Source organism: Ciona robusta, chromosome 4, assembly GCF_009617815.1.
Source record: "Ciona robusta chromosome 4, ASM961781v2".
NCBI classification, from domain to species: domain Eukaryota; kingdom Metazoa; phylum Chordata; class Ascidiacea; order Phlebobranchia; family Cionidae; genus Ciona; species Ciona robusta.
This window is the reverse complement of record NC_143238.1, coordinates 3,611,170-3,631,658: the sequence shown is the minus strand read 5'-3', so window position 1 is coordinate 3,631,658 and position 20,489 is coordinate 3,611,170. Positions and strand designations below refer to the sequence as shown.

At 35.0% G+C, this 20,489-nt stretch overlaps 5 protein-coding genes across 6 annotated transcripts; 3 read left to right on the top strand and 2 right to left on the bottom strand.

Annotated features, from left to right (window-relative positions):
• The first annotated feature begins 379 nt into the window (after window positions 1-379).
• Window positions 380-664, top strand: LOC149736733 (BBSome-interacting protein 1-like). Its single transcript, XM_089876423.1, has one exon. It carries the CDS (start codon window positions 380-382, stop codon window positions 587-589), a length of 210 nt encoding a protein of 69 aa, XP_089732549.1. The 3' UTR covers window positions 590-664.
• Window positions 660-4,185, top strand: LOC149736732 (uncharacterized). Its single transcript, XM_089876409.1, has 7 exons — window positions 660-930; window positions 1,130-1,217; window positions 1,390-1,582; window positions 1,943-2,093; window positions 2,524-2,676; window positions 2,864-2,999; window positions 3,373-4,185. The coding sequence occupies exons 1-7, from the start codon at window positions 660-662 to the stop codon at window positions 3,443-3,445; spliced, it is 1,065 nt and encodes a 354-aa protein (XP_089732535.1). The 3' UTR covers window positions 3,446-4,185.
• LOC149736731 (uncharacterized) lies at window positions 4,046-11,802 on the bottom strand. 2 transcript variants are annotated; one of them, XM_089876355.1, is made up of 13 exons: window positions 10,079-11,798; window positions 9,699-9,911; window positions 9,048-9,227; window positions 8,502-8,784; window positions 8,158-8,417; window positions 7,529-7,776; window positions 6,806-7,079; window positions 6,472-6,586; window positions 6,005-6,145; window positions 5,469-5,697; window positions 4,970-5,145; window positions 4,784-4,912; window positions 4,046-4,718 (listed from the first exon to the last, which is right to left on the bottom strand). In XM_089876355.1, the coding sequence occupies exons 1-13, from the start codon at window positions 10,429-10,431 to the stop codon at window positions 4,377-4,379; spliced, it is 2,943 nt and encodes a 980-aa protein (XP_089732481.1). In that variant the 5' UTR covers window positions 10,432-11,798; the 3' UTR covers window positions 4,046-4,376. The 2 variants fall into 2 exon arrangements, with proteins under 2 accessions (XP_089732481.1, XP_089732482.1); XM_089876356.1 differs by lacking the exon at window positions 4,784-4,912 and having other exon boundaries at window positions 10,079-11,802.
• A 987-nt stretch (window positions 11,803-12,789) lies between these two features.
• Window positions 12,790-13,700, bottom strand: LOC149736730 (glutaredoxin-related protein 5, mitochondrial-like). Its single transcript, XM_089876419.1, has one exon. It carries the CDS (start codon window positions 13,618-13,620, stop codon window positions 13,078-13,080), a length of 543 nt encoding a protein of 180 aa, XP_089732545.1. The 5' UTR covers window positions 13,621-13,700; the 3' UTR covers window positions 12,790-13,077.
• Window positions 13,701-14,076: 376 nt separating this feature from the next.
• On the top strand, window positions 14,077-20,346 carry LOC149736729 (stress-induced-phosphoprotein 1-like). Its single transcript, XM_089876383.1, has 12 exons — window positions 14,077-14,236; window positions 14,344-14,421; window positions 14,725-14,856; window positions 15,104-15,245; window positions 15,888-16,044; window positions 16,295-16,463; window positions 17,471-17,700; window positions 18,004-18,221; window positions 18,520-18,681; window positions 19,126-19,262; window positions 19,567-19,706; window positions 20,062-20,346. Exons 1-12 carry the CDS (start codon window positions 14,234-14,236, stop codon window positions 20,132-20,134), a joined length of 1,641 nt encoding a protein of 546 aa, XP_089732509.1. The 5' UTR covers window positions 14,077-14,233; the 3' UTR covers window positions 20,135-20,346.
• Window positions 20,347-20,489: the final 143 nt, after the last annotated feature.

Sequence of the window (20,489 nt, the reverse complement as noted above, 5' to 3'; positions counted from 1 at the left end):
CTGCCCCGTACGGTTTGTTTACGTTACTACGGAGTAAATTGAATTATGTGAATAGAAAGAGGTTGTTCAACATTTTGGTTAAAGCAGTTCTCGTGTTCAATGTGTTTACATAACATTAACCTACACGTTTTCGTAAACTAAAGCTTACGAACTACAGTGTTATGTGTGATAAATATTTAACACAGAACATACGCTGATACGCACATACGTTTTAGTCAACATTAAATTCTGGTAACTAATTAAAATTTAATAACGACAGCAGTTTTTAATAGAATCTGTATTATTTATTTCTTGCGTAGTTGTTGCTATTTTTAGTTTATTATTGGTATAACCTACAACTATATATCTACTTCAATATTATTTCAGATTTAAATTTGGAATGTCTACTTCAAAGTTGTCTATGTTCAAGGAAGTTTTACCGAAAACAGGACAACTTTATCAAGAAGATTCCCCATCACTTGTGCTTTGTAAACCCAAGATTATGCCACTCAAGTCCATTACTCTGGAAAAGATGGAAAAAATGCAAAAAGACGCTCAGGAAGCATTGCAGAAGCAACAAAAAGAGATGGAAAACAAAAGCGAGAGTTAAACTAACTTAAATATAACACAAACTTATTACTGTACTATTTATATATTAAATAAAACTCTTCACTGTTGTCATGGATTCTACAAACTCCCCATTTACATTATTGGGAAAGCAAATGATCACGCCTTCCCCAAAAACTAATAAGCAGCGTAACTCGTATCGAACTAAGTCTTCCATGTCGGAAGCTGACGAGACGCTTTTCGGGGTTCCTACACGATATGCGCAACAAGTTGAGACCAAACGTCCCAGCAGCGGCAAACAGTGGGACCCGCCGTGGGTAACAAGCCCAACAAAGAAAGGAGCTCCGCTGCTATGGACCCCATTTGATTACAAGGGGTTTGACGGTAAGGCTTAATTTCAAACTGTTTCATGTATTCACTATCCATTATGTCCTGTTTCAACTTAAACAGCAACCTTTGGTTTTCTCCACACAATTTCTATTTTACATTCTTTGAAAGTGTGAAGTCCTATACTAACAAGTAATAACATATGCTTTAAAGTACAAATTTTCATTATATTTAATTTAATGCCTATTTATCACAGACTCCTTATCACCAGAAGGAAATGAGAACACACGCTCTAACACTAAACCAAGAACTCCACGTTCTGCTCGTACACCGAACAAGTACAGGTCCGTATAGAAACCCAACTTTGGTCTAAATCCCAGTTTCCCTAATGGGCTTGAGCATAAGATGATATGACCACATTTTTCCCATTTAAAAAAAAAAATTTTTTGCAATTTAATTGTTTTTTTCTCTCATATGAAAAAAAGCCTTTTTGTAAATCTACATTTTCTACTCCAGGTTAAAAAAGCACACACCTACTTATGTGGATGAAACATTATTTGGTTCAAGGCTTAAAGATCCATCATTTCAAGTCCCGTGGAGTGGCAGCAACAACAGTAATAACAATGAGTCAAAAGATATATCGTGGTCGCCCGATATGAAAAATTTAACACCTAGACCTGGAGAAATCATTCGTCCAGTTTGTCCACTGGTACTGCTTTTGTTTTTTTGCTGTATTTCTATAGTTAAAGCAAAAAATTACTTTAAAATATTATACAAACTTATAAACTTCAAAATTGTTAGATATTTTTATCTAAACAAACAATCATATTCTGTTTTATGTTAATAGAACATATTCTATGTGTAAACTGATAAAGTGATACATAAAATACTATATATATATGTATTTGATTACAATTACATTATACAAGTTGTTATAGTTCAAAATTTTATACTAAGCTGGCACCTGGTGTATGAAACACTGGTGTTATTACAACCATCTTTTCCGGCCAAGTGAGGATAAGGCGAGTTCCATACATTCATTCATATACATTGATTTCAATTCCTCCAGAGTGTATATCATGATCCTTACATCCCTCCTACTCCACGAGATGCACCAAGATCAGCTCCCGTGATCCGGGCAAGACCTGGCTCCTTGATCAAAACTCCACAGAAGAAGTCATCGAAATATGGAGGAGTAAAACAAAAACTTGATTTTTCAGGTTTGCTTCTTTATAAGAAAAAAATTAGCTGTGTTTTTGCAACTGTCATAAACATATTTTTACTTTTATATAGACATTGTTCACTTCCGAATCACTTGTACTTGTTTTGATATTCCTATAAAACTGTTTAATACCCATTTTTTGTGACAACGAAATAGAATATTTGCAGTCTTTTTTTCTGACCCTTATCAACATTCCATATTATTTAGGCCCATAAAAATCTTATATGATTTATCGATAGATTTTTCCATGTGATACTTATCTAATGACCGGTTAACTGTTTAAAAAATGTTGTATCAATAATTTTTTTTATGTGATACTTACCTTTGTTCACCAGTTAACTGTCAACATAAATACTCAGTCACATTTTAATTCAATTACTATATACCCAATGTACTGTATCTCCAATGAACCGTGCCACCAAACACAGATCCCGACGAGAAACAAAAAGAAGAGCTGATCCAGCGAGCATTGCGACTCGCTCAGGTGTCACGGGAGGCAGCAGAGCAGAACGAGATGCGACTTAACCTCGAAAATGCGAGAAATGATTTTACATGGAAGAGACCTTCCTCTGCTTCAACAGGTGAAACTCATTCAAAATTTAAAAATTGTCCAAAAATTTATTTTTTCACAAAAATACATGCGCGCCAACTCTTGAGCGAGCATGCGTTATTGAGTTATTCAATACATTTTAAAGAAAAATTGTCTTTTTTGAAAATACCTCTGCTTTTTGCTTGATTACATATTCTGTAAATCTACTTTATTTTCAGTTCATTCTCAACGTAATAGACCAAGATCGGCCAGAATGAGCGATTTTCAAGAAAATGATGATTTCTTATCAGCCACCGGTGTGAGGGTCCCATTATCTGCGCGATCGGACAGTGGTAGTCGCCCGAACTCAGCTAGGTAAATTATTATTCTATACTGTTGCAAGGCAGTGGAGTAGCGTGTGGTCTAACCCCGTTGTCCCTGTAGTTTATCTAAATTGTCAGCCATACATTAAAATCCATCACCCACAAAGTAACATGTATGGTAACTTGTAAGCTGACACGAGGTGTTAAACCCGTGTGATAACGACTGTCGTTTTCCGGCCATGCGAGGATAAAGTAAGTTACATTCATTTATTTAAATAATATAAAAATTCAAAACAAATTTATCACAAGTTAAACACGTGGTAACCTGTAATCTCCTATGAGATAAAACATTACACCAGTGTTATAGACTGTAATTGCCCTGCTACAAGAAACAAGTTTAATCATAATTATCCATCTACTTACAGGTCGCGACCATCATCAGCACGTAGAAGTAACATGGGTGGTTCATCAACTGATCGACCATCATGGAGGCCGTGACAATTTTCTTATTATTAACAACATAAGATAAGTTGTAACATCTTATTCTATTTTATTTAGAAGGCTAAAACTGAACATTTTGGTACGTCAACCAGTCATTCCTATACTTTTTGTTCCACGATAAAAATATTTAACAGTAGTAATGTTTTGGCTTTAGATACCCTAATTCAAGAAATCTATTTTAAACTCTTTAAATCATATAATAAAAAGATTTAAATTGTTTTAAACAGGCTTAACCTTTTTAAAAGGTCAACTCAAATTATTACCCAATTTTGAGTCACAACCCAGTAGTTAGAAGTGCTTCTGCTCACTGACTACAACGCCAACAGCAGAAATAGTTTTTCTGAATTATTTTTACCCCCCATCAAAGAAAATAAATTACAGGTTTTCCACACCATGTGTTTTTATCATTTTTTTAGCTCAATGCTGTTATACAGTATATATTATGGGTTTGAGCTCCTATAGACTGTGCTTTTATTTATGCAGTTGTGCATAACAAACCTAGTAATTCAGACAAGTGTTTATGTAGTACTGGTAGTACCGATAAAGTTGAACTCCATTTCAATTCTGTTTCACCTTTTTATTTGTTTATTATCAACAATTTTATATTGCAACGCTAATTTTCGAGCTCTATAAGTGCATATACATGTGCGCAAATGGTACAAAAACTCTTCTATATTTATAAACTGAAAGATATCAAAACAATAAAATTAATTTGCGAATACAAATTTTACAGTGTATGTATGTGCTGTTGTTTTACAAAAGAATTTTAACTTTATGTTTTCACATGAGACTTTTAATATTACATCTTATTAAATTCTCACATATTTTGTCATTAGTCAAAATTGAGCAGTGATTTGAATTGATTTATTCAGTTGAGTATATTGGCTCTTTAACAACCATTTGTATAAACGTCCCATTAGTGTCACATTTATACAGTTGCTTGTATAGCTGGTGTGACGGATGGTTTTGTAGTCGACAAAGCAAGTTTAGATGACTTTGCACCAACGACGCCACGCTTTTGTTTGCACGTCTTGCCCACTTTCTTGCTCTCAATCGTCCCCACATGGCCCACTGTTTGTTCATCCAAACTTACAACGGATTGGCTGGTCGACTGTGATTGGTTGTTTCCCGGTGATGACGTTATTGTTAAGAGCAACCGTTCCGCTTCACTTACTTCATTAGACTTGGACATTTTCTTCTTCAGTTTGTTCGTCTTTTGTGAAACAGCGCGTTCTTTCTGCTGCGGCACATCTGTATCCACAATGGTCGGCTGCAGAAATACATTGAAGTTATAACACTAGCTTTTATAGCTACTCCAATACAAGCAATTCTTACCTCATTTTGAACTACATTCGTTGAGCTTTCGCTTTCTTTTAACGCGGACTTTTTCTCCGTACAACTTGTTACGGTTGTAAATTCAGATTTTGTTCTAAGCACTTTAGTAACAGATTTTTCTTGTCCAATCTATGCGTATTTTAATTTATACTAAACACTAAATAACTCCAACTAAAGAAAACTTACATTTCTGTCAGTGGCGAGTCCAATCTCTCCTTTATAATTGAGTGGGCTGGACTTTGGTTCGTCGGCGACTCTGAATTTCTCAGGTAACTTACAAGTTAGTGGGTTGCCTTGACTTAATAGCTCGTTAAGTTTACGCATTTTAAAGAATCCTTGTGGGAAGTCTGAGATGCTGTTTCCTGTTGGATAGAATATGAAGTTGAAATCGTTAACAGGAACACGTATGTCATTCCTATAAGACCATGCAGTAGGATGGGGGGAGACGGGACACCTTTAGCACATAATAACCAAATATCCTAATCGTGTTTTAAAACATCAACAACGGTCTAGTCGTTGGGATACGGTTTTAAATTTCTATGAATGTTCTTTGTTTCTTCAAAATAGGACGAGGAAATAGAATAAAAGGGTGTCCCGTCTCCCCCACCCTATACTATATATGCGTGTACTTACCTGCTTATATCTGCCACGTGCAGTTTAGCTGTATAAACCACATATAATTTACCTGTTATATCAAGGTGAGACAAATGTTTGCATCTCTTGATGTTTTGCGGTATTTGAGTGATTTGATTGTTCGCCAACTTGAAATTTTCAATCGATTTCAACCGATCTACTTTTTTAGGAATCTTCTGGATCTTATTCTCGCTGAAGTTTAGATAAGTTGCCCATTTCAGTTTGTGAATGTCTTCTGGTATTTCCGATAATTTATTGCATGATGCATCAAACCAACGAACCTGTCACGATAAATCGTATTAGGCTACCACGATTAGAAATTGACTCAGATCTGGCATATGTCGAAACGTTTATATAGTAGGGGAGATGGGACACCTTTTCATTTTATTTTCTCGTCGTACTTGGTAGTAAACAAAGAATATTCAAGGAATTGCGAAACCGTATCCTCGCGACTTCCATTAACCGTTGTTATAATTGTTTAAAACACGATCAGGATATTTGGATACTATATTCTTAAGGTCTCCCACCTTTCCACCCTACTATAATAAATTGTCGGTACAAAAAAAACAGAATTATAGCTTTACTCACGGATGAAAGAACTTCCATGTCTTCTAACAATTCTTCTAATTCGTTGCCAGAAAAATCAACTTCGTGCAAACTTAAGGATAAGGTGACGTCATTGGTCGTTTTGTTGATGCGGTTTATGCGGTTGTTTTGTAATCGCAAAACCTACAAGAACAACAAAAATGAAAAACTGTATATTAAGAACAACGACAGCCAAACATTTAGTGCCATTTAACCTATATGATTGGAAAAATATGTTACACTATAATACACAATTTTCTAAAGTTTTCCGGCGAAAGGTTGCTTATTGCAATAGTTTCCAGCAAAGAAAAAGGCGAACGTCAAATTGCTTCGGGTAATCAACGCTCCCAACGATTAAAACCGCGGAGCAATTCTTGGACTAAAACCGTTTACGATACAGCTGTGTTGGTACGTGTTACACGATCATACATGCACCAGCAGTTAGTTCCAGCATTGGAATGCATGGTTACCTTCAAACGACTCATGTGAAAGATATTTGCATCAATCTGCTCAAGCTCATTGTTCGACATGTCCAGTGTTGCAAGTACAGGTAACTGATGTAAATTTTCTGGCATTTCAGCGAGTCTGAAAGTGTTTAAGTATGATAAACGTATTTTAACTGTTGTAATGCTTAGCAAGTTAGGCAAAAAAATAAGTTTTAAAATACCGCGTTCTGCTGCTGTAATATTGTTCCTTTTTACGGATTATCAACACATGTATAAACAAATAGAGTAGACCGTAGAAAACATTGGAACGTATTAACCACATAAACATATACTGACAGCAAGGTACCATTCCACTTACTTGTTATGGGCAGCATTCATTGTCACTAATCTTTTCCAATTATGTAAGTTTTGCGGCAATTTTTTGATTGCGTTCTTTGACAGATTGATGTCTTTGAGCGAGTACATCGTCTCGCTTGATTCGGGAAGTGAATGCAGCTGATTATTTTCAAGGTTTAAGTTTTGCAGCAAACGTAATCTTCCGATGCTGTCAGGAAGTGACGTAATTTCAGAGGAGGATAAATCAAGGACGGTTAACAGTCGGAGCTCGTGCAAAACACGACCGGGAACTTTGCCTGTTTAAATGGTAAGTTCCGTTTTATTAATAATAACTTTATAAAACATAAAAGCGAAGTGTTCACTTTAGGTTAGACCGTGAATTATATTTCTCTCGTAAGTACTATCGCGTATAACACAAAATACTTTCTTTAATTTCAAACTACGATTAAGTCATTCTGCATTCTAAGGTGGGGGGACGGGGCAACTTTAGCAGAAAATCGCTAAATATTCTGATTGTGTTTTAGACAATTAACTTTATGGTCTATCGGAGTCGTTAGAAAACGGATTTTATAATTATTTTATCGTCCTTTGTTTACTTCCAATTGGAAAAAGAAAATGGAATCAGAATAGTCACATCTTATCCCATTACATACACGTTTGAATTAGTAACAAAAAGTATATCCAGGCAAGCGATTTTATAACAAAGCCACAAGACACATCAATACGAATTTATAGATTAGTAAACCTTTGAATAAATTCCCATTTGCTTTCAACCGTTTTATTCCGCGCGGTAACGGGCCATTTCCAACTAATGTATTCAACTTGTTATTTGATAAATCCACTTCACGTAAGGACCGGAGAAATCCGAACGGTTGAGGTAAAGTTGTTAGTTGGTTGTTTCCAGCTTTTAAGATTTCCAGAGTTCCAAGTCGCCTTAGTGACGTGTTAAGTGACGTCAGTTGGTTGTTGCTGACGTCAATAAACTGCAGGGAGCTGCGGATCGCGTAATATAGAGTTAAACAAAAATGGAAACCGGATAACGGTTCGGAGTGTGTATATCAGAATATACCTTAATACAAAATTTTAAAATAAGACTTATACTTGTATAGCAAAATAAACATATATGGGGGGGGCACCATTAGCACATAATATTTAAACATTCTGACCGTGTTTTAAACTATAATTATTTGAATATTCTTTGTTTACTATCAAATGAGACGAGAAAATAGAATGAAAATGTGTCCCACCCACCCATCCCATTATACTAACTCCCTATGACATGCTGAAAATGCCAGTTTAGATTAGCCTACGCTTTGACTGACAGTATTTTAATTATATAGTCAGTAATATTTAGGATGTTAAGGAAAGCTGTACCTGAGGTTTCCAATTGTTTGTGGCAACTCTTGAATCTGGTTGTTGGCTAGACGAAAGTTTTCCAGCGATTCGATGTTTCCGATGCTATCTGGTACTTTGGCCAGTTGATTTTCCGAAAGGTTCAAATTCTCCAAGGAAGGCATGTCCTCAATATCTCCGAGTGTAGATATGGCGTTCCGTGAAAGATCAACTGTGACGAGGTTGCTCATATTCGACAATGTTGGTACACTCTCTATCTGGTTCGCTGAAAGATCAATATTCTGTCGGAGAACAATATAAGTTTAAAAATTAGAACAAATCTACAGTAAAACTGTTCACTCAAAAAATTATGTGGCATTTTATACCTGTAAGCTTTTGATCTGTTTCAATTCTTCCGGAATTGTTTTAATTTGATTGCCTGCGCAGTCGAGAGTTATCAGGTCTTCCAACCGACTCATAGACTCAGGTAAAGTGGTCAACTTATTTTCTCTCAAATCCAACAAACGTAGGTTCGATAAATTGCCGAAGCTGTCAGGGATTTCAGACAAAGAATTCTGACAGACATCGACAGTGATCAGTTTCTGTAACTCTCCGATGTTCTGTGGTAATTCCGTTAGCTGGTTGTTGGACAAACTTAGAGACTGTAGGCTGCAAAAATGGTTTTTAGGTGAACACCGCTTCATACGATAAAACATGTACAGTAGGGTGGGGAAAGACGAGACACCGTTAGTACATAATATCCAAATATCCTGATCGTGTTTTTAACAATTACTATCGCTCTATATATGGGAGTAGTAAATATACGGTTTTATAATTCTTTGAATGTTCTTTGTTTACTACCAAATGGGACGAGGAAATAGAATGAACAGGTGTCCCATCATGTCTCCCGCCCTACTATATATTTAACTTACTTTGTCAGAAATGACAAGTTTCTTGGTAGAGATTCGATTTCATTATGAGATGCTTCAATGCATCGAATAAGTTGTAAGCCGCTTTTTGATTTCTTCGTTTCTGGCTCCGGTAACCGATGAAGTTTGTTGCTTGAACAGTTTATTACTTTACGAATCTGGTAGACTGATTTTGGCAGAGATCTGCGAAAGAAATCGGCTGAGAAACGAAACTCATATTGAGTCGTTTAAGGCGCTTACATATTGCAACCCAAAGATGCTGGATTCGAGGCCTGCTGTTGGTATAAAGCAGGGTGGGGGAAGATGGGACACATTTAGCTCATAATATCGAAATATCTTGATTGTGTTTTAAACAATTATCAATGGTCTATGAGAGTCGTGAGGATATATTTTTATCTTTTTTTGCATTTTTTTGTTTGCCACTAAAGGGGGCGAGAAACTTATTGAAAGAAGGTCCCATCTTTCCCCACCCTACGATGCCATATATTGTGCGCGTGTGAGACTTTGAGCAAGATACCTATGTTGCTTTGACCCAGTACAGTTACAAAGGGATAAACTAAGACACCCTGTTATAACGACTGTCGTTGCCATACAACGTAAATATAAATAAATGCTGTTATCATTGGTTCATTCCGGAGTATAATATAAGCTTACTTCAACGCATTGTTGCCAACATCCACCATAAGAAGTGTTGGGATGGACCCGATGCTTGTGGGCAATGCACGCAGTTTGTTGTGTGCCGCCCTTATCGTGGTGAGCATCGAACATTTGTGAATATTGCGTGGCAAGACGATCAACTGATTGTACGTTGCGTTTAGTTCGGTTAAAAATTCCAGAGCACATATGGAAGTTGGCAGAAAACGTAATCTGGGAAAGAATAAAAATAACCGTAATATATTAAGTCTGTATAGTTATTTTTTTAAACGGCTATTTATAGACGTTTTTTATTTGGCATATCAGATCAGAAAAGGCAACGATTTGTAAAATAAATTACAATTACGAACTCGAAAGTTCGTCATTTGGATCCCACTCACTTATTCTTTGAACAGTTCAAAGTCTTCAAGTTCGCGAAATCCCCGATTTCTTGGTCCAAGCTTTTCAAGCGGTTATCAGACACGTCGAGTCCAATCAAATATTTTTCGCACTTTTCATATAAAAATTCGTCCTCAAACAATTCTACCGGTAATTCTTCCAAATTTAGCGCCGAAAAGTTGAGAAAAAAGGCCCCATCGCCAGAATCCTTACGTGTGCCGTTCGTTGCTCGCAAAACCCGGCTTAAAACTCTGTCAGCTTCTTTATCTCGCGATTTTGGGCTCTTTAATTTTCTTCTCCGCTGAACCGTCGCAAAATCCAACTTGGAACGTCCGGTTGATTTTCTTAAAGGCATGATTGCAGCTGCTTGGCGAACCTATGCAATTGAAATGCCTACTCTGGTGATGGCCTTATAGTGTGTAGGCCAAAGTCAAACGAAATAAAGGCACGTTCAAAGTTAGAAATACCTAATAAGCTATCGATAATATCTAAAAACACAAAGTTAACCTTGATCGTCGTTCCGCCAAATATTATTTTAGCTGGTGTTCATTTTAAAATCGATCTTTAAAATCGGCGATCGTAAGTCGCATTTTTATAATAATTGTTCCTGCATTGAATACGTGAGAAGCCAAAAAGCCAAACAAAAACATAAATTTGTTATTCCAAGGTTAAATTGTATACGGACCTTTTAATCTATAGAACTAAACCATTTTCCGATGCCATACGGATAAAGCCACTGTTATCTTTTCAATTGAACAATTTCTTCTGAACGTGGATTTGATAGCGTGTGACAATACAAACAAAACAGCTTTCAATACTCCATTAAATACACAGTACAATTCGTCAAGATATGTTTATATGCGGCTGGGATCTGGCTGGGATCACTTCGGTTCTGTGTCTAGCTCTCGTCTTTTCACTTCGGGCAGGTATGTAGCTCATTGGACTCGCGACTAAAATAGAACTGAACAAAATCGCTCACCTCATTGTATATTTATAGCTTCTCAATCTGTTGTTCTGTTTACGTACGTGCCTGATTTCGTAACATTGTCACATCCTATGTATTACGAAAGCGATGGGTTTCTTTGCCTTGCTAATTACCCGTAAACCTTCCATACGTACCTTGTACCACGGCGACCTATGACGGATATCCTGGCCATTGTATTGAGCGCATACGGTTTCAAAACAGGTGTTGAGTTTCATATTATGTTCTAAATAATTTAGGCGTGCCCTGCGTATTCGCCGGGTAACACGAACCGTTGATAACACGAATCACCCATTATATACACTGCAAATTACGTATTACATGCGTGAACACGCCGACACACTTCATCAAATTTGATTCATTCCAAAGCTGGGGTAAAAATGTTTTCGCCGCTATAATATCTGCCCTGCTTTGTTGTCCGGCTTGTTTACTACAGTAGTATTACAATTTTTACAATTTTACACAAAAGAAAACGGTTTTAACAGTAATACCTCTCTATACAGCTTTCAAGGCCGATTCGTTCTTAGCGACTTATCTGGAATCGTGTTGTTGACTTTTGGCTTGTCTTTTACGACTTTTACACGAACATAAAGCTGCCAAACGACATCGTTCGCCAAACTGTCTCCATGGTGAAAATCGGCCAAACCAGGTCAGAATTCTCTTTTTGCCGACGAGATTGAATCAATATTGACAAAGTTTCGGGAATATTTTACTTTCAAACAGAGCTATTGTTAAGTGTGAACGTCCTATACCAGTTACAACTTAACATTATTCTGAACACCGACCTGACGGGGTTGCGGTTTTATTGAGTGACGTGTGAAGCGATTTTAATTAGTTTTTAATATTTGATTGAAGCTACGTTTACTTTATAGCGCAATTCAACTGTTAGCTTTCGAGTACTTATGATACAAGTTTAAATAGGACTATTAACACTGTAGATTGTGACTGCAAATATTTCATGTTGTAATATGTGGGCAAGGTTCGAGACGTTTCTTTGCAACTTATTTATGTACACGACTAAATCACCTCATTGCCTTTTAATATGGAATGTGCATATAATTAGCATATATGTTTGACGGCGTGGCCCTCTGGTTGCAGCGCTTGCGACATAATCTAAAGATACTTCATTAATGTCCGAAGCTTTTTTAGAGTATTCTTGATCAAGCAAGTTAAAGAAAATTATTCATACCTAAAGCCTAGTAATGAGTTGTTCGTAATGCCAGCTGTTCAAAGACATTTCGCACACGAAGTGTATGTAAGAGCAGAAACCTGTTAACGACTGTCGTTGGTCCGCCACGCGCGCGTAACATTTTTTCGTGTGCTTTCGCCACAAGCATTTCATGTAGTAATATGTAAACATACGGTGAGGTGGGAAAAATGAGACACCCTTTGTTGCTTTTTCGTCTCATGTGGAAGTAAAACATTCAAAGAATTATAAAACCATATCCTCACGACTCCCATAAACGGATGTTAATTGGTTAAAATACAATCAGGAAATTTAAATATTATCTGCTAATAATGTCCCGTCTTCCCCCACCCTCCAAATACATTTTCTTAACCCTTCGCATTACCCAAATACTAACATGATTGAATCTCAACATTTAATAAATGTACAAAATGTGGATACTGACAGTATGTCAGATTTTGTAGTAATGGATCTGTTTGTCAATATAAAGTTACATATTCAATGAAAATATAATGCAAATGTTCATGATATAAGATTTAATGAACTTTATCTTATGTTCATGTTTATTATATCCGCCAAAATATGAAGGTAAACAATTGTTTTACTTGTACTGACAATAATTTATGCATCCTGTACTTTTTAAATGCATTAAAAACAAAAATGTAATTGAACATTCAGGCACATAACAGGAGAGAAGACTATTCCCCAATGTTTGGGTGTGATTGTAATAATATGTGAACAGGCGTATTTAAATATTTAAACCACTTCGGTTTCATCCATGAAATAATTGAACTATACACAAAAATATACACAGGTAGAGAAATGAATGAGAATTATTTTGGTTCTTCATCAAGAAGAGCAGATCTTATCCCAATACTCTTCAGCTCTTCAATGATGTCCCCGCTCTGGTGCATCTGGAGGAAGATGTCACAACCTCCAACAAACTCCCCGTTAAAGTAGATCTGCGGGATCGTCGGCCACTCGGAAAACTCCTTGATTCCTGCTCTAAGTGAATCATCATCTAGAACGTTGTGAGAGTTGTATTCTACGCCATGCATGCGCAGTATCTGCACTACTGCGTTGCTAAACCCACACATTGGTTTGTCCGGGATGCCCTTCATGAATACAACCACTTTATTGTTTTTCACTAGTGACTGGATGTGCTCCTTGCTGCCAGTATCAATGCCAGTGGTTAGATTTCTTTTTAAATTTAGTAAAAAGTTTGGGAGTTTTGTGACTTCGTTTTTATTCTGATATAACTGAGTTGTGTTTTTTGAGTAGTAGTTTTGCTGAAAGGTGCTGACAAGATGGGTATTTTTTCTCAGATGGTATTTACAAATGTTCAGAGTACGAAACACTCTGTTGCAAGACATCATTTTTATGTTTAATGCAAACACAGTAAAATAAATTTGTTCTAAAACGGATATCTATAAAATAGAAAATATAACAGATAAGGTTAAATTTAGTTTTTAAAGATGCAATACCGTATAACAGAAATGAATAAAAGTTAATGATACCGTATTTACTGCCCGTCTAGTAAAACAATTCATTTTTCAGTTTTACTTTCAACATTCAAGTTATTATTACAGATTAGGGACTTTCCCTTTAGAAAATCCAAAACAGTGTTTCCAGCTACAAAATATGCTTTTCTAAAAATCAACTAAAGTGAGCGTAATTTGGTTAAAATACTTGTACAACTCACTGCATAATGATAATCTTTAAAATTTAAATTTTAACTTGTTAAAAGTTTACTTAAATGACATTAAAACTACATATTAAGCCAATGTTTCTGTATAGATCTTTCTGTGATGCAGCAGTAACGAATTTTCGAGAACTGTTCTGTCAGCGTGTTTTAAAACGAGTTTAATATTTCAACTTGTGTGACGGTGTTTTTCTATATAGAAAAAAGAAAACTAAATTTAAAGTTCATTTTTATCGTTAATTAATTATAATTCCAGCGAAAGAAGTATCAACACAGTGGAATTAGATATGGTAAGCATGTTACGATTTCTTCCATTTACAAATAAAAAAAAATAAAGTGATTTGTTGTTGCTATTCTGTGTAATATAAATTAAATAACGGTAATGTTCTTTATTTAGGCTGATGAGTTAAAGAAAAAGGGAAATGCAGCTGTGCAAAGTAAAAATTACAAAGAAGCAATTGGCCATTACACAGAGGTTTTATACATATTACATAATTGTTTAGTCGATAAAAAAAACATTTTTATGTTTTTAAAAGGCTATATTATATAAATAATAAAAAAAATGGTGGAGTCATGCATATTAAAATGTGTGCCAAGAAAGAACCCACCCAATTAATATACAGTAATCCCTGACCCCCTGTTGTATTTTTTGTTTACTTATTTATCTATTTCACGTCAGGGTTGTACACATCTGAAGGTTAATATATTCATTAAAATCTCTCACCCCTGGTATAATTGCTTGTATTTGCCAAATGTATTAACTTTTCTATACGTCCAGGCCATCAAGATTGACCCCAAGAACCATGTCTTGTATAGTAATAGATCAGCAGCTTACTCCAGTGATGAGCAATACAGTGAAGCTTTGCAAGATGCTGAAAAAGTTATTGAAATCCGACCAGACTGGGGAAAGGTATAAAGGATGCTTATGCTCTGTTTGGTGGCCAGATTGGTAAAATAGCTTCATTTTGTATCAAAATCCGTGATTTTTTTGTAAGATTTGAAATAAAATTTCTTTTGGAAAGAGAAATTTCTTTTAAATAAAAAAAGAGTTGAAATTGGCTTTAAAAAGATGTACATTGAACAATTTAAACTTTACAGTCTGGCATGACCATTCCAAAAAAAATATGAAACTCATAAAAGATGTTTTCCTTTGACAGGGTTACTCAAGGAAGGGGTCAGCTCTTGCCTTCTTGAAAAGATACGAAGAAGCAAAAATGGCTTATGAAGAAGGTTTGAAATATGATTCACAGAACGAGCAATTGAAGAAGGGAGTGGAACAATGTGAGAAGGAGCTCACAGGTGATATATCCTTAAATTATACTAATGACGTTGTTAAAACTACGGTTTTCTATTAATAACAAATCTGCGAGTTTTATGGGTGCAGACTTCAGACACATGTGGACATGTTAAAAAACTTCTATTTTCTATTAATAACCAATATACAAGTTTTATGATTACTGACACATGAACCAATTTTTGCTTATATATCAGATTCCAAAATCCCCTGGCATGTCACACCATACGGCCTTAGCAATATGAAATATAAGAATTATTAATTCAATGAGTTTCCTTTAAAAATCACTAAAATTTATAATCCAAAAAAATATATCCAATAAAAAATTCGAAAAAAAATATGCTGGAAGAAAATTCTACTGATTTTACCACACATGATGCTTAATATCCAATATACAAGTTTATGATTACTGACACATGTAGCAATTTTTGCTTATATCTCAGATTCCAAAATCCTCTGGCATGTCACACCATAGGTCCTTAGTAATTAATTCATTGAGTTCCCTTTGAAAATCACCAAAATTTCAAATCCAAAAAAATGTGCTGAAGAAAAATGCCAGAAGAAAATTCTACTGATTTTTTTCTATACATGATGCTTAGCAAAATAGCAGAGCAAATTTAAATAAGCATGACGTGTTACACCAACAGGCCCTGCTGGAAGTCAGCCTCTCCCAAATCCATTTTCCAATCTCCAAGCAATTAGGAATAAACTACAGAATGATCCAAGAACAAAAGACTTTTTCAACGACCCAACTTATGAGGATATGCTCAAAGAACTAAATAACAACCCACAATCACTGGCCACGTATGTAAAAAAAACAATACGTCTCTTTTACATTAAATATATACATTATACATATTATATATATTCTTTATATTTTTTTAAAATTTAGTTTTCCACCTGAAAACAATTCAGGGATTTTCACATTTATGTAAAAGGCTGTACCCATTGTAGTAATAGTAAGTTTTTACAGAAATGTCACTTTTCTATAAATTCAATTGAAATGGCAAGTTCCTATTACCTGTTGATTTATTATTCATTACTTTCAACACAGGAGAATTGGAGACCCACGAATTCAAAGCACCTTAAGTGTTCTGCTTGGGTTTGACTTAACCATGGCTAATGGAGATGCACCAATGGATGTAGATCCAATGCCTAAGCCTGCAGAAGCTAAGCCAGCCACCCCGCCCCCTGAAGAATCAAAACCAGCAAATGTGGATGAGGTAAATTGAACCAATTTCAATTATGCCTAAATTTAATACATACATTAAATGATGTTATATTTGTTGTGCGAAATGTTTCATTTTTTGGCTTTTTCAAGGCCTTGTCAGATATAGTAGGGTGGGGGAAGATGGGACACCTTTTCAATTTGGTAGTAAACAAACAACGATTTTTTATAAAACTTTATCCTCACGGCTGCCATAGACCGTTGTTAATTGTTTAAAACACGATCAGGATATTTATAATAGTTATTATGTGTCAAAGGTGTCCCGTCTTCCCCCACCCTACTATATCAATTGCGCTATTTCACATGAATTTAGTAGGCTCTTCCAGTTTTACAATTTTAAACTTTAAATTTTGTCAAGTATAATAGAAAGTACAATAATATGTAAAACATGTTCTGCAAATTACCTAACTTTGTTATTATATTAATAATTAACCTCCTTAAGTAAGTGTATATTCCATCTACCATTACTTTATCACTTGTCCTTCAACTTTTATCAACAAGGCCAACAAATACTTATAGTCTAAAAGCATTTTTGTCTTTTTAATTGTAATATTCATATTTTTAATTGTAATCTTAAAGGTTGGCGTTTCGATGACCTATACAAGTCACTTTCACTTTTTTCACTTTTTTTCACTTTTAGGTTTACCTTTAGATTTTGGGAACTTTTAGTTTTAGAAAGTTGTAAAACAATAATAATATTTATTTAATGCATCGCTATATTTTTAAACATTTATAAACACCTTTATTTATTTAGGTTTAAAATGTTGTATTACAAAATATATAGTAGGGTGGGGAAAGATGGGACAACTTTGGGACATAATATTCAAACATTCTGATTGTAACAGCGGTCTATGAGAGTCGTGAAACACAATTTTATAATTATTTGAATTTTCCTTGTTTACTACTAAATAACATAAGAAAATAGAATAAAAAGGTGTCCCATTTTCCCCACCCTACTATACATATTACAAAACATTTTCAATATTTAAATCCGCATTGCAGGCACTTAAGGAGAAGGACCTAGGAAATGCAGCATACAAGAAAAAGGATTTCCAAACTGCATTGGAACATTATGATAAAGCATTCACCCTTGACCCTCTTAACATAACCTTTCTCACCAACAAAGCTGCTGTTTACTTTGAAATGAATGAGTTTGAGAAATGTCGGGAGGCTTGCCACAAAGCTATTGAAATCGGACGAGAAAATCACATCGATTATAAACTTGTTGCAAAGTGAGTGTTTTAAATGATTTTTAACCCATTAGGGACAAGAATTATTTACTTTTTACCAATTATAATTAAAAAATTTTTTTATAAGCATTTTTGTGAACATTTTTTTAAAATGGGTATTTGCATATAGCATTACGCGTTCCCAAAAAGTTAAGTATCGTTTTTTGTTTTTAATAACAGTGTACATTATAGCCTACTGTATATATTTGTAAAATAAAACATTTTCTGTGCCTTGAATCTACATGAATAACATTACTATTAAGAACTTATGGAACAGAATCTAATTTATCCGTCCAATATTTCCAGAGCTTTTACTCGCATTGGGAACTCCTATGTTAAAGAGAAAGATTACACGAGCGCTGTCCAATTTTACAACAAGGCACTCACCGAGCACCGAACCAAGGACGTCCTAGCCAAGCTCCAGCAATGCGAGAAAGCCATAGCAGAGCAGGAAAGACTTGCGTATATCAATCCAGAGTTATCACTCGAGGAAAAACAGAAAGGGAACGAGTTTTACAAAGAGGGTGAGTGGTTTCATATGGTGATGGGTTAAATGATCAAATCTGGTTTAAATTCTATGTTTTTGATATGAACCTCACCCACATAGAATAAAAAAGTAGTTTGACAAAATGCAATTTTTAATTGAAACAGGTGTTTGCAAGAGAATGTTTTTTTACAAAGATGTTAAGTGATTTTATACAGTAATGGGCCAAACCTGGCCAAAATTCTTCTTCACCTGCAGAAAATAAAAAAGTAGTTTGACAAAATATGCAAATTTCAATTGAAACAGTGTTTTTACTTGACCTCTTTGTCTTCTTTCAGGTAAATTTCCTGAAGCGTTGAAACGTTATTCAGAAGCCATTAAGCGTGACCCAGAAAACGCAACATTATATTCGAACCGTGCGGCGTGTTACATGAAGTTACTTGAGTTCCAACTTGCTTTGAAAGATTGTGACGAATGCATCAAAAAAGACCCAAGTTTCAGTGAGTTATAAGTTGCTGTATTTTGTATTTTTGATATTTATTTGAAGTTCAATGGACATGTTAAAGTATGTTTATTTCTTTCATTGTTTTTTAAATTTTACATGGTAATGCACCCCGTGCACACTTTTATTTTGGCACTACCTTTCTATTCCATGATTTTATTTACAACAATGCTTTTTAATCCTTTGGTCGTGACCAAAAAGTGAATTATCATTTACTATTTGATTTTGCTGGTCACCTAATACAGTGGTTTACAAACCTTTTCTACTGTTGCTGTAAAATAACAACTATAAATATGTCACCAAGATTTTTTCACCCAATTTTGAGCAACAATGTTTCATTTGAATAGTTATTAATTAAAATTTTACGCAAATTTTAAATAAAAATTTTTATTTAAAAAAAATTATATATTTAAATAAAATAATTCTTATTATTTCTTCCCAGTCAAAGGCCACATTCGCAAGGGAGGAGCACTTGAAGCCATGAAAGAATTCTCCCGTGCACTGGATGCTTACCAGAAGGCAATGGACATTGATCCCAACAATGCTGAAGCATCAGATGGCTGCAGACGTTGCTTACACGTGAGAAACTAATTCATTTTCAGTCTGCTACCATTGTGGGCAGAAGTGTTTTGGGCAAGTCGCTTAACGACAATTGCTTTAACTCAGTGGGTACTCATGGGTTATCAAAATTGTCAGCCATACCTAAAACACTCGGAAAAAATCCACAAAATAATCACCTAAAACCTTACATACGTTGTAACTTGTAAGCCGTTAATTTTTTGTTATTTATGTAGGCCGAATATTTAGGTTACTAAAAAAGGTTTAAAACCACTTTTTTAAAAATATATTTATTTCAACAAAAATAAATTTTACTTTTTGTCAGAGCGACTACCAGAACCGCAACGATCCTAAAGAAGTTCAGAAGCGAGTTCAAAATGATCCGGAAGTTGGAAGAATAATGAGCGATCCTGCCATGAAGATGATACTGGAGCAAATTCAAAGGGATCCAAAGGCTTTGCAAGAGTCAGTTTTTTAAATGGATTAAAATATAATATTAATGTAGTTTATAATATATAGTAGGAAATTGTAATATTATAGGTTGGGGTAAGATGGTTCATGATTTTATTCTTTTTTATCATTCCGGGGTGTGGGAAGACCTTTAGCACATAATATCCAAATATTCTGATTGTGTTTTAAACAAGTAACAACGGTCAATGAGAGTCGTGAGGATACGGTTTTATAATTCTTAAAATGTTTTTGTTTACTAGCAAATGGGACAAAAAATAAGAATAAAAAGATGTCCCATCTTCCCTCACCCTACTATAAATTATTTTTTATTTGTTTATAGTAACTATTAATAACACAATTTTGTTTTCAGGCATTTAAAAAATCCACAAGTCGCGAAAAATATTCAGAAACTGCTTGATGTTGGAATTTTGTCCATTCGTTGATAGAAACCAAACGATGTACAGACTTAACATAAACTGATAAACTATCTGTTGTGAACAACCCAATCGCCAAGGAAAAAATGTAATTTAAAGTGATTCGTTCAAGCCGTTTTTTTCAACTTCATATCTCGGTTTTATAGAGCCGTAAAAAAGCCGCGCGAATTCGCCCGGTGTTAACATATGTGTAACAATAAAATTCTGCTGCATTCATAAAACGCTGGTAACCCGATTCCGAAATGTCGTACCATGATACAGGGAAAGAATTTGCTGCCTACGAGTCGAACGACGTTCCATGTACGCTGTTAAACTTCAAAGACCACAAAGGCATTCTATTCCAAGAGCGTAAAGTTTTATTTCC

Excerpts from the sequence above, each read along its gene's own strand:
- LOC149736730 (XM_089876419.1), bottom strand. The coding sequence starts at position 13,620 with ATGATGTCTTGCAACAGAGTGTTTCGTACTCTGAACATTTGTAAATAC.
- LOC149736733 (XM_089876423.1), top strand. The coding sequence starts at position 380 with ATGTCTACTTCAAAGTTGTCTATGTTCAAGGAAGTTTTACCGAAAACA.
- LOC149736731 (XM_089876355.1), bottom strand. The coding sequence starts at position 10,431 with ATGCCTTTAAGAAAATCAACCGGACGTTCCAAGTTGGATTTTGCGACG. Across the intron at positions 8,418-8,501 it reads AACAGATCAAAAGCTTACAG|AATATTGATCTTTCAGCGAA; the intron begins GTATAAAATGCC and ends GTTCTCCGACAG. Across the intron at positions 4,719-4,783 it reads CGAATGTAGTTCAAAATGAG|CCGACCATTGTGGATACAGA; the intron begins GTAAGAATTGCT and ends GTATTTCTGCAG.
- LOC149736732 (XM_089876409.1), top strand. The coding sequence starts at position 660 with ATGGATTCTACAAACTCCCCATTTACATTATTGGGAAAGCAAATGATC. Across the intron at positions 1,583-1,942 it reads TTCGTCCAGTTTGTCCACTG|AGTGTATATCATGATCCTTA; the intron begins GTACTGCTTTTG and ends CAATTCCTCCAG. Across the intron at positions 3,000-3,372 it reads AGTCGCCCGAACTCAGCTAG|GTCGCGACCATCATCAGCAC; the intron begins GTAAATTATTAT and ends ATCTACTTACAG.
- LOC149736729 (XM_089876383.1), top strand. Across the intron at positions 16,464-17,470 it reads AACCAGCAAATGTGGATGAG|GCACTTAAGGAGAAGGACCT; the intron begins GTAAATTGAACC and ends TCCGCATTGCAG. Across the intron at positions 19,707-20,061 it reads GATCCAAAGGCTTTGCAAGA|GCATTTAAAAAATCCACAAG; the intron begins GTCAGTTTTTTA and ends TTTTGTTTTCAG.